The 15258-nt window shown below is 42.4% G+C and overlaps 1 protein-coding gene across 5 annotated transcripts; it reads right to left on the minus strand.

The window, feature by feature from the left end:
* Window positions 1–519: 519 nt before the first annotated feature.
* On the minus strand, window positions 520–13339 carry LOC108918098 (E3 ubiquitin-protein ligase TRIM8-like). 5 transcript variants are annotated; one of them, XM_018725092.2, is made up of 8 exons: window positions 13131–13339; window positions 12893–13032; window positions 11198–12617; window positions 3020–3115; window positions 2500–2733; window positions 2226–2257; window positions 1994–2109; window positions 1350–1864 (listed from the first exon to the last, which is right to left on the minus strand). In XM_018725092.2, exons 3-8 carry the CDS (start codon window positions 11768–11770, stop codon window positions 1350–1352), a joined length of 1566 nt encoding a protein of 521 aa, XP_018580608.2. In that variant the 5' UTR covers window positions 11771–12617; window positions 12893–13032; window positions 13131–13339. The 5 variants fall into 5 exon arrangements, with proteins under 5 accessions (XP_018580605.2, XP_018580608.2, XP_018580606.2 ...); XM_018725090.2 differs by having other exon boundaries at window positions 11198–11934; window positions 12387–12617; window positions 12893–13339; XM_018725089.2 differs by having other exon boundaries at window positions 520–1864; window positions 12893–13339.
* Between the last annotated feature and the right edge of the window lie 1919 nt (window positions 13340–15258).

A 15258-nucleotide genomic window follows, 5' to 3' on the forward strand; every position in this document is an offset into this window, starting at 1 on the left:
TCCTAATCCTAGAGGGGCTGGTGAAGTAAACTCAAAGTCTGGTGAGAATGATGTAACTCTCCTTTGCAAATGGTTGCTTCACTAGGAGACCTGTGAGAGGAGGGGGAAGCCCCATCATACAAGCCTCTGCCTGTCTGACAGTGGTTCCGTGGAGATTCCACATCTTTCCCTACTTGGTTTTTTTAAATGCTATGTAGACAGCAGCCATCCACCATTTCATTAGAGTCTTTTCTGAATAGTTGTGTTTCCATGTCAAAAGCATCATAGATCAACTTCTGCTTAACAAGTCAACGGGAAGCTCCAGAGAGCTTGTAATGCAACCTAAACCACAACTAATTCAAAACTTTTAAAGAAAATACATTATTTCTAAAAGCAAAAATGTTTTGTTAGTATGCTTATTTACATTTGGAAAGTACTGATTTTCTTTACAAGTTCAAGCTAATTTCATAAAACATTACTGATACAAATAGAAGTGTTCTCAAAACCCAGTGCTTGTAAAACCACTCTACCAAAAGTGAGAATCTTTTCTAACATAGCAGGAAATTATATTAGTCTGGGAGCAGCATCTTTCACAAAGCTAGAACAATCCATAGCTTATAGAAAGGTGCTTGTAACCCACAGTTTATAACTTCTGTCAGTGAATGAAACTGTCAGCCAGCAGTTCTGCTCTTATCCTCAAAATGGTTACAATCCTTTCAAGCATTTCCAGAGTCTCCCCTGAAACTGTGAAAATTTGGATAGCATATCAGTGTTCTCCAGTGTTCTCCACATTGGACAGCTGTAACCCTGTCTTTAGACCTGCACCACCCAGTGGCTTTGTGTCACTCTCCAGAAAGGGGCTAAACTGGCAGATATCTGTTATACATATGATTGATGAGAACCAGCATCACCACTGAAAATAACTCAAAATTTAGTAACACTAACTTCAGAAAAAAAAAAAATAGAAGTGTATTGAATTCCAGAGTTGTACATTTCAGAACATGTTTTAATTAGTGCTTGATTTATATGGAACACCAGGTGATGCAATTCATCATCCAAAAAAATAGCAATGAGATTCAGTAAAAACCACTTTGTACCTCATGAGGACTGGACTTTTATAACAAGTAAAAACAAGGTCCCAATTTAAAGCTGTACTTATTTTAAGTTAACACAGATGCAAAACCTGGTTGGAACATGATAAATTAGTCCTTTTTCCACTGTTATATTTCACTTGGAACCAAACTGTTTGGAATCTGTATAGTAGAAGAATGCAGAACTGGAAAGACGGACAGATATATTTTACTGCTGAATTGTAGCGTTAGGAAAATGAAAACTGAAAATGACAGTCTTCTGGTGAGGTGCCAAGAAGGCTAACTGGTGACGTAGTGCTTGCTGGAAGACTGGCCATATAAGCCATAAAGGTCAGAGGTCCTTCGGCTTGGTGAGGGCTCCAACCAGTCCCGCACAGAGAGGCCTTGCAAAGGCTGAGGCACATTAGGGGCAGAGGGTAGTGGGGGGTACTCCTGAGAATTTACGGTCCAGGGGAAGGAGTTGGAGCGGGGGTAGGACCCATGGGCACGGTGACCGGACACAGGGGTTGTCCCGGAGCAGTAACAATTGTCCACTGTGCACATGAGCACCTTGCGGCTGCCATACTGCTGTGAGGGACTAGCAGCAGGGTAGGGAGGTCCAGGGAATACAGAGCCAGACCGAGGCAGTCCCTGGCCCAGGTATGGCTGCTTACCCATGGGCCCAGGGGAGGATGCCAGAAAACCAGCATCAGGGAAAGCAGTAGAGTGCTTTCGCTTTTCTGCCCCTCCTCTGCCCAAGCTGCAAGGGTATGCCTCCACACTCTGCAGGAAATTACCTGGGACACTGAAGGACACTGTGGGTAGAAGGACAGTAGGAAAAGTAATGCTAAGAGACAAAAAAAAGGGAAGTCCACAGTTGTGGTGACTGCATGACTGTTGAGCAGGTTCTCAAGTGACATTAACTGAACTTTGTTTACCCATACCTTCTAGCATTTTACGTAGGTTTTTCTCTCTCTTTGAAACCTCCATCAGGAAGAGTTTGGAGTTGAGGTGTCCTACTTTGTGAGGGGGTAGTCCATTGCCAATACAAGACTTGGATCTGAGGTGTAAAAATAAGGCTACCACAAAATGTTTTTCCACTGTACTGAATGATAACAATGCATGTCTAGAACAAAAGTTTTTTTTTTTTTTTTTTTTTTAAAATTTACTACTCACCTGTCCATTAATACCTTCACGGACTTTGTGTTCTGAAAATCAGAAAAGAAAACCATTATACATCCACAATCTGTGCCATCAGTTCATCCTTAAAACAACTCCCAAAGAAGCCATGCAGGCTAGAACTGCAGATATGTGGGGCGTGTCTGGTTCTGTGCAATGAGGTAGGACATTTATTTGGCCAATACTGTTCTGGACAGAGTGCCAGCCCCTCAAGCTGTGCCAACATGAGCTTTTATTCAGAAGTGAATTAAAAGCAGGATAGCCACAGCACCTTCATGAAGTTGACATCCTCAGTCTTGTCAAACATTATCTGGATGGAGCTCAGTAGCTTCTTGACTTCCTGGTGCCGCTCATGGAGCTGTAGAGCCTGGGAAGAGTTCTCCTGGCAGAACCTGGAACGAGCCTTGTCCAGCATCTCCAGGGTCCTGCTAAGATCCTCCTTCAGGAGCTGGTGCATTTTTTGGTACTGAACTCGGACCTCTTCCTTAAGCTGTTGAACCTGGTCCTGTAGAGATATGTCAGAATGTGTCACAGGTATACACACCTTATGCAGTCTATAAAATGACAAACTCAGCAAGACTTATCAAATTTGTAAAAAAGCATCATCACTTATAAATCATTCTTTGTCTAAAAACACACACACTGAGTCACATTAGCATTGAAAGAATCATACAGAGAACCATCCAGTCAGACACACATATTAGTTCCGTGTCATAGAACAGACCATCCTCTAGCATCTACTGAGGCTGACATCAGCCCCAAAACGCATCCACCCTTGCTAGCTCTTTTACCTCTACTTGTTGCTTATCAGACTCCAGCTTGTAGAGTTGCTCCTCCACATCCTGCTCATGCTCTTCCATCCGGTCTTGCTGCTTCACCAGTGCTTGCTGGGGGTCCAGAGGAAGGAGATGGGGGTGGAACAATGAGATTCCTAACCATCTGATATTAACACAGGAACTCCCATACAGACTATTGACATCAAAGACCACCAAAGGGGTCACCTGCAGCCAAGAATTTACCTTGTCCAGCAGCTGTGCACATTCCAAATGGGTGCAGCCCAACCAATTACAAATGAAAATATGAGCATAAATGTGTACATCTATAGTCAGAATATGTGACAGATGAAAGGCTAAAACTGGCCCTAACCTCAAATATCAAATTTATTATTTTAGGATTTCTACAGCAACCTATTCCAGAAGCATAATTTAATCAATAAAAAAAATTTCTAGTGATAAATGTTTAAAATCTGGATATCATTCCTCTAGGATCCAAACAATTTATTTTGCTGCAGAAAACTGCATCTAAGAGGTGAAAGAAGGGCTTTTAATCATTGCAATGACACAGTTTGAATTTTTTCTGCAGAAATATGACTAATAGGTACACAGACGTTGACAACTAACTAAGAAACAATTCATTGAAGTTTAATTAAATACTTGTATAAGTGAAAAGACCACTTCAGGCGGAAGGAAAACAACGTTGCCATGACAAGAAAGCAACGTGTGCTAACCATCACAAAGAATCACTGCACTTAAACACATTAAGAAGTGTGTTTGGTTTAAGCAGAGATTTTAACCATATTTCCCTAAAATGGTGTAGACCTACATGCTTGGAACTGACAGCCACTACAACATGGGGCTTCTCCTTTGCAATAGCATCAGACTTGTCGGTCTGACCCATAACAAGAGTTCTTAACTTGCAGTCCATTTCAGGGGGTTCATCTTTTTTCATTAATCTCTAATTTAAAATTTAGCATTTCCTTCAATTATGAATGAAGGCAATAAACCACAGTAGTTCTCGCAGTACCTGTGACTTTGTCTCCAATAGAAGTCAAAGATATTTTCATATCACATTACAGTTGGAGAAAGAGGTCCGTAGGCTTTACCAAACTGCCAAAGGGGTCAATAGTATAAAAAGGTTCAGAGCCCCTAATCTATACCAAAGAAAACCAGCCAACTTAAATGCCTTGTCTCATCTGTTCCTGGAGGTGTTTTAAAGCCTTTTAAATCATTCCAACCTGCAATGTAAGGGCAACAATTCATGCAAGAATCTATCAGAAGCCTTCACATGGGCAGAATATAGAATCATGTGGTGCTGTAGTAATTTGTCTACAAGACTGAAGTGTTCTAGCTGAAGACCACAGCTCCCTGTCTGCCCTGTGTTTAGAAAACTGGTTTACATATTCAGTTGCTCACCAGCATTAATATCTGAAGCATACCATATCTAGGGTGTAACTCTTGAATGCAAAGAGCATACACTGGTAGCCCTGTGACATTTTCAATATTTACAGCAGTCATTTTATTAAATCTGATACTGTCTTAAAAGTACAATTGTTCAGGATATGCAAGGCAGATTCAGAAAACTGCTAAGCAAGTACATCCATACCTATACTATTTAAGTTCCTTTGCCATTTAAGTTCTTCCTCAGTCTATTTGGGTAATGGTTTTTCTTTCTAAAAATGGTTCATGCTAACTCTGAATCTAACCAAATTTTCTAAAGACTGTGGGATTCCTTCCACTGAAGGCTTAAAATTAAAGTAACACAAAAAACTGAAAACAGCTAGGAGAGTTGGGTTATGCTGAACATCTGTTTACATGACTTCACACATATGGCATCCTGGGAAGAACTTTTACTGCTTATTTAATCTGATAAAGACATAGCATCATACAACACAGGACAGGGTATGGTTTTGAGAACCATACATTAGTAAGCTCACCCAGGCTCAAACGAAAGGTCTCCCCAACTGCCTGTGACATTTCACACCTCACTATGAAAGGAATGGGAGTATTTGCCTAATCTGATAGCCTGTTTGCTCAGTGCAAATTCTTAAAACCAACAGATCCCACAACAAGTAACAGACCAGCTGCAAGCACAAGGCTGTGTTTCCATACATGTAAACACAAGTCACTTTGGGAGATTCAAACGATTCTCAGTGAACAGAGTAATAAAGACAACGGACAGAAGCACAAACAGTCTACAAGGCACCTTTACACCCACATACATCATTTAGTTTCCCCTGTTTGCTGAAAGATTTCACAATGTAATGTAATAATGCAATTTCACCAATTATGCAGCTGGTCAAAGGGATAATATGAGGACAGAATTCACAAAGAATTGTTTGATATTTTAAATACCTGACATGGTGACTGGCAAAACAACTGGATGAATAAAACCTGCAAGTAACTATTTCACACGCTATACTCATCAGTATCATGTTGTAATTTCTTACTCAAAGGCTGAATTTTCTTTACTCTGATTTCTGTTGAAAGCCATTCCATTCCATTCCATTGTCAGAAATTGCCTCTCCCAAGCAGGGTCGTGGCGAGCCGGAGCCTTACCCAGCAACACAGGGCACAAGGTCGAAGGGGGAGGGGACACAACCAGGACAGGATGCCAGCCTAGCTCGAATCTCCAACCTGCCACACAGCAGACACCAGCTAAACCCGCCACGCCCCCTTGAAAGCTAGGCCAGCCTAAATAGCGCTTTCACATATAATGGGATAGTCTAAAAATAATAACAGAAAAAGCAATAAGGCATCTCACACTTGGTACACCAGGTATGTAGTTATTTTTTTTATACATTCGGGGGGGGGGGGGGGGGTGAAGGAGAAACTGAGCAAAACTGTTCAAAGTAACACACATTTCAGATAATTTAATCAAATATGTGAGATAACATGCTGGCAAAAATGTTATCTACTTTAGTCTGAAAAACCAAAGCACTAACAAGCCAGTATTCAGTCTGTATCTCATTGAGAGAGAAGAAAAGGGGAAGAGCAAGAGAGTAAGATTCAGAAGAGAGGCAAAAGGAACACATTCTCACACTCACATCCATGATCTCATTTCAATTCCTCTGAATACAGGACTGAGAAAATGGAGGGAAACACACACACACACACACACACACACACACACACACACCAGAACTGCTTGTCCCATACGGGGTCGCAGGGAGCCAGAGCCTAACCCAGCAACACAAGGCTGGAGGGGACACACCCAGGGTGGGACGCCAGTTCGTCACAAGGCACCCCAAGCAGGACTCGAACCCCAGACCCACCAGAGAGCAGGACAAGGTCCAACCCACTGCACCACCGTGCCCCCCTGGAGGGAAATACCTCCCAGTTAATGCTCTAGACCTATCCTTGTTCTAATGTTGAGAAAGGCAGTTTGGGAATGGGAAACACACTGGTACTCCACCCCAAGGACCATCAGCCACACCATTCCTGCACTTCTGTCAGCAGTGGCTGGGGCTGTTATAGGGAGTGACCCTGCTTGGGTGAGTTTAGGTCAAGGCCATCTGACATGCATTCCACATCACCCAAATTCTCACTGCACAGCACTCAAATGCCCAACCTACATGGAGCCACCAGCACATAACACACAGTCTGGAGCAAACTTTTTGTGTGACAAATGATGTCTTGACCTTACAAACATGTCAGCGTTCTCAGTAACACTGTGTATATGTACCAGCTGTGTGCAGATCTAACTTTAGACTAAATTTTTCAGGCCTTGTACTTTAGCCACAATAGGCCCTGGTGCTCTTTTACACCAACCTGTAAAAATCACTTTTGTCAAATGCTAGCAGGCACAACTGACCTGCTGTGGCACAGTTTTGCTTTGAACAGTGGACACACCAAGACTGTTGATCTAAATATCTATAGATAATACTTATGGAGAATGATGATTTTTGGATGCGAGACTCTAAACAATGGAGCTCAATTGTCATAAACATCAGCTGCATAGCTCCCTCTATAACAGACAATGCATATATGAAAATTAAATACAAGGCCAGCATAATTAACTACATGACCTTTAATTATACTATGTTAAATAATAAATGGTGGGTGCGGGTGGCACAGTGGGTTTGCCCTGTGCCTGCTCTCTGGTGGGTTTGGGGTTTGAGTCCAGACTTGGGGTGCCTTGCGACGGACTGGCATCCTGTCCTGGGTGTCCCCCCCTCCCCCTCCAGTCCTGTGCCCTGTGTTGCCAGGTTAGGCTCCGGTTCGCTGCGACCCCACTTGGGACAAGCAGCTTCAGTCAATATGTATGTATGTATGAATAATAAATCTCTAACTCAGGATAGAACTTTAAAAGGCTCATTGAGTTGGAAAAATAGATGCATGCATATGTTCACCGGGGAGCCAAAAATACAGCTGAAACAAGTGAATAGACCTAACAATGTGTACAATGGGCACAGTAATGTCAACCCTAGCCGGTATTTTACTTGCAAGCTTTTTTTTTTTTTTTTTTTTTTTAAATTTTACATTGTCATCTTTTCTTATTTCATACTTAATTCACTGTTTCCCCAATTAACATATGCATAAATGTTAATACATTTTACCACCTGAAGGGTATCCATGCATCCATTTATTTTCAGGATCCTTATACTGTTAAGGGTTTTGTCTGTGGGGCTTGCTTGATTTATGTTTGTAGCACGCCAGGGCGGTCTGACAGGGGGGCAGAGCCAGGGATGGAGTGACAGCAGCTGGACTTAATCAATGCCTCTTTCCCCACCTCGACCAGTGAGGAAGAGAGCGACTGAGGAGCTAACACCGGAGACAACCTGAGACGTCCAGACAGACAGAGAGAGAACAACCCCGATCACAATTCCCGCCGCCCCCCCCAAGATACCAGTTCCCTGTGGCCCTGTTTCCCCTTTTGTCTGCTGACCCTCAGAACCCTGAATAAACCAAGCCCTTGCTAGCAACCTTGGTGACTGTGCCGACACTTCTTTCTTACAATGTTCCACTGGAGATACCTTGTAAATATTGACTAGGTGCTGAATCCATCTAAAGTGGCTCCACATGATCTGAATGAGCAGTGACTCTGCTCCAAAAGTCTGCCTGCAAACCAAGCTTCTTACCTTCTCACTGGATGTAAGCCCTGAAATGAGTAATCTAATTTCTGCCATTTATAAGTATAATCTTGTTCTTTCTTTCACCATCCAAAATTTGTGACCATAGGTGAGGATGGACATGTAGATAAAACTGTAAATTACAAGATTTGTCCAAATTCATGGCACCTGTTCCACTATCACTGTTCTGTACCACATTTGCCACGCCTTGAGATTCCCTCCTGCATCCACTCACAAAAAGACCCTATGTATTTAGAATTTTTCCTCTAGGTAGTAGCTGACCTGTCAGCTGGATAGAAACATCAGAACATTTTTCCAACTATAACCTCAAATCTGAAAGTAATACAAATGCTTCTATTGCACGCTAAAGATCACAGTCCCAAGATACCAACAGTACCATACTATCTGCAAACTGCCAGCAACGCATGCCTGATTTCCTCAAAGCAAACATTCATTAAACTCTGACTTCACCTTTATTTAGCTGATGCTTTTGTCTAAAGTGACTTACAATGTTAAGCTACCTACAATTATTTACGCACTTATACAGCTGGGTAATGTTTACTGGAGCAATTTTAGGTTAAGTACCTTGCTCAAGAGTACTACAGGTGGAGTAAATATTCAAACCTACAATATCTGGGTCCAAAGGTAGCAGCTCTAACCACTATGCTACCAGAGGCTACCTTAATATTCTGTCCATGAACATCACAAATAGAACAGGAAACACAACATAACCTTGGTACAGCCTGACATTCTTAGTCAACGAGCTTGACTTCATTCTGGAAATTCAGGCTCAGCAACTGGAAGGAGGTTCCTCTCCATCACCCCGATATAAGCGTTCCCTGGAAGGTTGAACAATTGGATTCCTATAGTTACAGCATACCCTCTGGTCCTCATTTCTGAAGACAGGAACCCAATTCTTCTCAGCTAATCCAGAGATAATGTCTGAGGGTTCCATACAATATTTAAGAGTACTGTTAGCCAAGAGACCGAAACAACATACATTCAACCCAGTTCCCTTATCTCTAGAAAAGTGTTTCACCATCAAATTAACATTGACCCAAAAGACAGACCCAAATCCTCCAGGAGCTTGATGAACTGCTTCCTGAAAGAAGCGTGTATGTACTGGTTTCAGGAGGTCCTCAAAGGATGACTTGCATCTCCCAACAATATTCCCAGTTAAAGTCAGCATAGCTTCACCTTTGCTGAGAACAGCCTAGTCCACATTCTGCTTGGCCATCCTGTGTCACTAGAGAAACTTTCAGAACATCACTGAGGACATCTGAAAGTCACTATACATTACCTCCCCAATACAAGCATTTACCTTTGCAGCCTTTACGGTCTTTATCACAGCACCCTCCATAACAGCTCACCTGAATCCATTCCATCTTGAAGTCCCCAATATCCTCCAAAAAGCAGTAAAAACTCCTTCAGGAGGAGTGGAAATTATGAATGGGCACATTGCCATGTGCTTCCAGGACACTCTTACTACATGTTTGGGCTTCCCAAGTCTGTACAGCAGATTCCTCAGCTGCCTAATAAAGCTCCTAAACAGGTAGAGACCAGCTGCTTACATCAGTTGACAGCTCAGTACCCCTCTTCACCTAAATCTCCAGAAGATATAATGCTGTTCGTTATGGCCAGTCAGTAGCTGGAACAGAAGTCCAATCACAATTCACTACTTGGATCAGGTAGGCCATTCCCACGGTATACCTAATAATGTTTCTCCCTCATTCCACAAGTGAGAAAGACTTTCAGCAGAACTACAGTCTTCAGGCAGCACCCTCTTTAGCACTGTGTCCAAGGTCTCTACAAAGGCTAAATACTCTGCATAACTTAAGTGCATAAGCAGTTTTTCCTTATCCAACTTGCAATTGTATCAAGGTGACTCCCTCATTGACCCAAACTTCAGCTGTGTGGCACCCAGCTAAAAGCAAAAGAGAGGACCCACCAAGGAACTCTCAAGTAATGAAACTCCAGATGAGGATAGACACCACAACATATCATAAGGCTTTTTCCAGAGCCAATATTATATATTGAGGAAAATCAATAAATTGACAATCTAATCTTTACTTTTTGACCTTCTCCCATTTACATTTATTCACTTAGCAGATGCTTTTCTCCAAAGCAACTTACAATGTATACTATGTAGTGTTACTAGCCTACACACCTTCTTCACCAAGGTGACTTACACTGCTAGATACACTACTTACAATGGGTCACTCATCCATTCATCAGTGGAACACACTCTCTGTGACACTCACACAGTATGGGGGAACCTGAACAGCATGTCTTTAGACTGGGGGGAGGAAACTGGAGCACCCGGAGGAAACCCATGCAGACACGGGGAGAACATGCAAACTCCACACAGACTGAGCAAGAATCAAACCGATGTTCTCTCACACCACCTGGGTGCTATGAGACAGCAGCCCTACTCGCTGTGCCACTGTGCCACCCCAACATAACAGTAAAAGATGTAACATTAAAATGTACCATTAAAGATCATTTCTAGCTTATCTTTTTTTGCTACAAATGTAAAGTGTGTTGGCATTTTTGCTATACATAAAACTTTTTATTTTGATATTTTAATGAATTAAGCTGCTTTGGAGAAAAGCATCTGCTAAGTGAATAAATGTTTTCATTTATTGATTATCAATAACCTCTTAAATCCAGGGATGTGGCAGTAGAGAGCCTATCCAAGAAGCATACGGCATGAGACAGGACACACCCTGGACAGACATTATAATAATTTTACTCACAGCCATTTATGATACAAGAAGATTACATTATCACTGAATTAATCTTTCACCCTGACACTGTGCCATTACACTGTACCACTGTGTTTCACTACAAGCAAAATTTGACAATCTTCAACTGATTCTAACATTAAGGTTATTTATAATTGTGTAAAGGTGTTAAAGATACAGTACTGTCCAAAAGTCTCAGGCACTTAGATGTTTCACAAAAGTATTTGTTTTTTTTTTAATGTCTTCTGCATTGGAGTTATACACAAATATTAGTGTGGGGGGGGGACTATTCTTGCTTGGGCATTGGTGCCCCGCTCCTTGTTACACCTTAGGATTTCCATTAATAAAAGTGTTATCGCATCCTCTGGCGCGCTCACCCTGATGTCGTTGCGGCGCACGTCCACGTCGCACACTGCGTGCCCGTGGCTGCTCGCACACCTGGAAAAGCAGCAGTACTGACAAACGGCCGCGTGCTCCGCCTCGCAGTGATAAAGGCGGTATTCGCCATGCTGCGGGCAGGTCCAAGCCTTCAAATCCACCACGTCCACTATGAAATGTCCCGGGTTTGGGGACGGCTGCTGCAAGTGCGTCTGCACGTGGGACTGGCAGCACGGTGCGTTGCAGCGAAGGCAAACTTTGTGCGCAGGGAGCGGCGGCCCACGCCGGCACAGGATGCACTGGAGAGCCACCGCCGTCTTCTCCCCGTCCAGCGCGTTGAATTTGTCAACGATGTTTGTCAGTTTCAGGTTCTTTTCCAGCGGCGGTTTCTGTCCGTAGGCGTGGTTGCACTCCGGGCAGCGCAGCGGGACCCCGTCTTTGGACCAAGCCTCGCTGATGCAGGCGCGGCAGAAGTTATGTTTGCACGGCAGCTGGACGGGCTCCACGAAGACGTGCAGGCAGATGGGGCAGATGAGCTCTTCCTCCAGGCAGCTCTTCCAGCTGTCCGCCATCGCACATCAGTTTCTTTTTACCCTAAACTTGTTGCTGTTCTTTTACCTACACTTGGCTTTGTCCGAAGAAATCTGGCGTACAAACTAACAGAATGCCGCGATCGCCCTTTTAAATATTTGTTCGCTTAAAATAAACCGGTAGATGTTTCATCCGTCACGAGGAGCTGCAATAAGTCAGAAAAATGGGTTATCAACACACTTAGAATGACGCTGTTAATAGTACAGGCTTCACTTGTCAGACGTACAGTTACGCAAGGCAGGCAAAATATTATTGGACGACTCAGTTTTGTTCACCTACAGGGCTGATAAACTGGCCTATAAAAAAAAATCGCAGACTGTTACTGTTGAGTTCTCTGCTTACGTCCCTTTAGAATATAATGCCAGAAAACTGAACACAGCTCGTACACAAAATTGGACAAGTCAGAGCTGTTAACATGAAGTGACACTGTGACTGTGACACACTGCCCAGTCTTTAGTTGGCGGCGGTTGGTACTAATTTTGACAGTCACACGACTCATCTTTTATGCCCTAGCTAAGCACACAGCAAGAAAAGCCTGCTTTTTAATTCTTCAATATATTATAAATCAATACGAATCGATGCAAAACTGACGTGTACCCGTGACGTGTACAGCAGTAAGATTATCTTTTTTTAACGGTTTCATAAATATTGGCTGTAAAAGCCTCGCTGAAGTCCTTAGTGTTGAAATGGTGTTGTGATGTGTGGAGCATCAGCCCTTGTCCTCCGATCATGGCACGGAACACCGTAGCTGTTTCACATCATGTAATAATTCATTATCACATGATCAGCAGAGCGCACCACCGGGCCCGCCGCTTACACTCATTAAACCTACAGAGACAAGAAAGCGCAGTGTTACTCTGTCAAATACGTATTTTAAATCAAATTTGCGACAAACGATCTTGCATTATGTTATGGATCATGAATCAACTGCACACCACCAGAATGAGAATCAGAATGTAGCTAGAGAAACGTTTTTTTTCTCCCCTCAACTCCCTAGAACACATGATTCGGTAATGCGATACCTGTTTTTACATAAGGTGAAAATTCCTGACCTGTGTATACCACATGAATAGCGCATGTTCCGATACCATGTCTTTACTTACAAAGAGTCACAAAACGTCAACTGCCAGCAGTGTGTCGTTCTCCGTCAACTCCTGTAAAAAGAACTGGAGCCCGCTTGTTCTTAAAGGGACGGCGCTGTTCTTCCCTTACCGCTTGCTGTCATCAGCCATTTTGTTTTTCACTCATTAAAAAAGAATAAAAGAGACATTTGTTTATCATTTTCGCTCACTTTAGTTTCCTTATCACCGCAAACGTGAAGAAAGTGTACAGTTACTGTACTCGTCTCTTCTTCGCGGTGGGTGAAGTTGGAGTCGTCCTCCTCCAGAGCGACGGCGCTGTTTTTGGTTTAATCCAGTTCGTGTGTTATTTATGAGATATTTTCTCAACAATCGTCAAAAACACACCATCACAAGGAGAGGAATGCAACCACTGAACTGCTGGTCCGAATTCAGCCTGCATTTACTCTCACGACCGCCTGTCACGTGACCGGTCTTGGATTTGACAAACGAAACCAGGAAGTGTTGAAGGCGGAAGAGGCGGGGCTTCAGTTTAAAAGGGCAACTTGTATTGTCTGTCTCCCATATAACTGCGTATGTTTACTATTGTTGACTTCTGTTTTTTTGTCATCGGTCTTTTTAATATCATATGGCTCTGAGTATAGTACTCAGTTAATATGTTTTTAGTATTGCATCCTGACATAGAACTGAAATACATGTTATTGTTCGAATTTGTCAAAACATCTGATTCAGTCATCAAAAGATCGTGTTATTTGTGTGTGCTGTGATAAAAGATAAACACGCGGCTTTATTTTTAAATTAGTTTTCAAAGAAGAAAAGGAACATGTCCAAATGTGCTCAGAAACATATAAGAGATTGGCCGTATCGTATGTCTGTTACATTAAACAATGTTGGATATACTTTCTAGGCGATTTCTGTAAAAATTGTTTGTTGTTGCTATGATACGCCGGCGTATTAAAAGAAATCAATTAATTTTCAGGCCCACAGCTTAAGAATTTTCTGACTGTTAATTAAATGATCCCTTTAACGTGAAATTGTGTTGCATGACATTTGACCGTTGAAGGGATTACAAAGTTGCTTTTACTCACTTGAATCATATTTTACTGAAGGCAGATTTTTCATTGTCATTTTTATTTTACTTAAGCCTAAAACCAGTTAACATACAACAGTTTTCTGTGCAGAACCCAGAAATGAAAGTCAGCCTGGATGCAGTTATCTGAATAATGTTGAAAAGGCCAGTGTGTCAGTGTAGACAGTGGTAAAGGTAAGGCTATAATGCCAGGCATCAGTGAACTGTTATAATAGCTGATGCTTTGCATCCATTCATAACTTGGGCTGAGTAGCAGCTGCTTATTTGTTATCAGTTTATGCTTGTTTTACATTTTAACCATATGAGCTGTAACTTTAGGTCAAATCAGTTACCACCTATGTTGAGACACAGGAGGTGCAGGGGGTCATTAGTCATATTGAGTTTTTACTGCTCTGAGATTAGTTCAGGCTCCATTTCTAGAGACTGACACTGCTTTGAACATGACACACCACTGCACTGCTCAACAGATTGCCATCTGCTCTATCTCTAATTGTTCTACCACTTTAGACTCCCCCATTTCTACTTAGTTTTGTGTTTACTGTACCATTGTAGACTCCATTACTACCTTTTACACCTCTGCTCATTCCATCACCACTTGGTCCACCAGGCTCATCGTCACGAGCATTACCACCATGGGCTCTACCATTCCCTGTTGCACTATGAGTGCCTCAGTATTGGTCCCTGGAATTTTCACAGCATCCAGGCCTGTTATTTAAATCAGCCCAGTCCTACTATAGTAGCAGAGCAGAAACTAGTGTGTCCTTCATTGTGGCCCTGTTTTCTTCACTTCATTTTAATGTTGTTTGCAAACTGCAGATAAGTTGATCAGGAGCTTCCTAAATCAATTGAAAGGGTTGCTTTACAAATTAGTTTTGTAATTTCGAGTTTGAGATTATTCACATCAGTGCTCAGTCACTTGCCAGATGTTAATTGTAAGATGGTGTAGCATATTAGTTGTGTGGTCCATAGGACAACATACTTCTGGTATTCCAGATGCATGTTGTAGTATATTCTTCTTTTATTCCCTGTTCATGCAGTGCCTGTTCAGACATGTGTATCTTCTGGGCAGTGGATGAGCTTCACAATGGAAGATTAACAGTTTTGAGTGCAACTGATATTGCATTGGATGCCCATACCCCCCTCAGCATTCAGCAGACCGCCTCAGGGCTTGGCATGTAGAAGCATACTGACACACACATTCAGAATAGCTCCTGTGAACCTTTTTAGTTCCAAGTTTTAGAATGTTTCTATGTAAGGTGAAAACCAATAATTAATATATAACTGCCCAATGAATGACCAT

This window comes from Scleropages formosus, chromosome 8, assembly GCF_900964775.1.
Source record: "Scleropages formosus chromosome 8, fSclFor1.1, whole genome shotgun sequence".
In the NCBI taxonomy this organism is placed as follows: Eukaryota; Metazoa; Chordata; class Actinopteri; order Osteoglossiformes; family Osteoglossidae; genus Scleropages; species Scleropages formosus.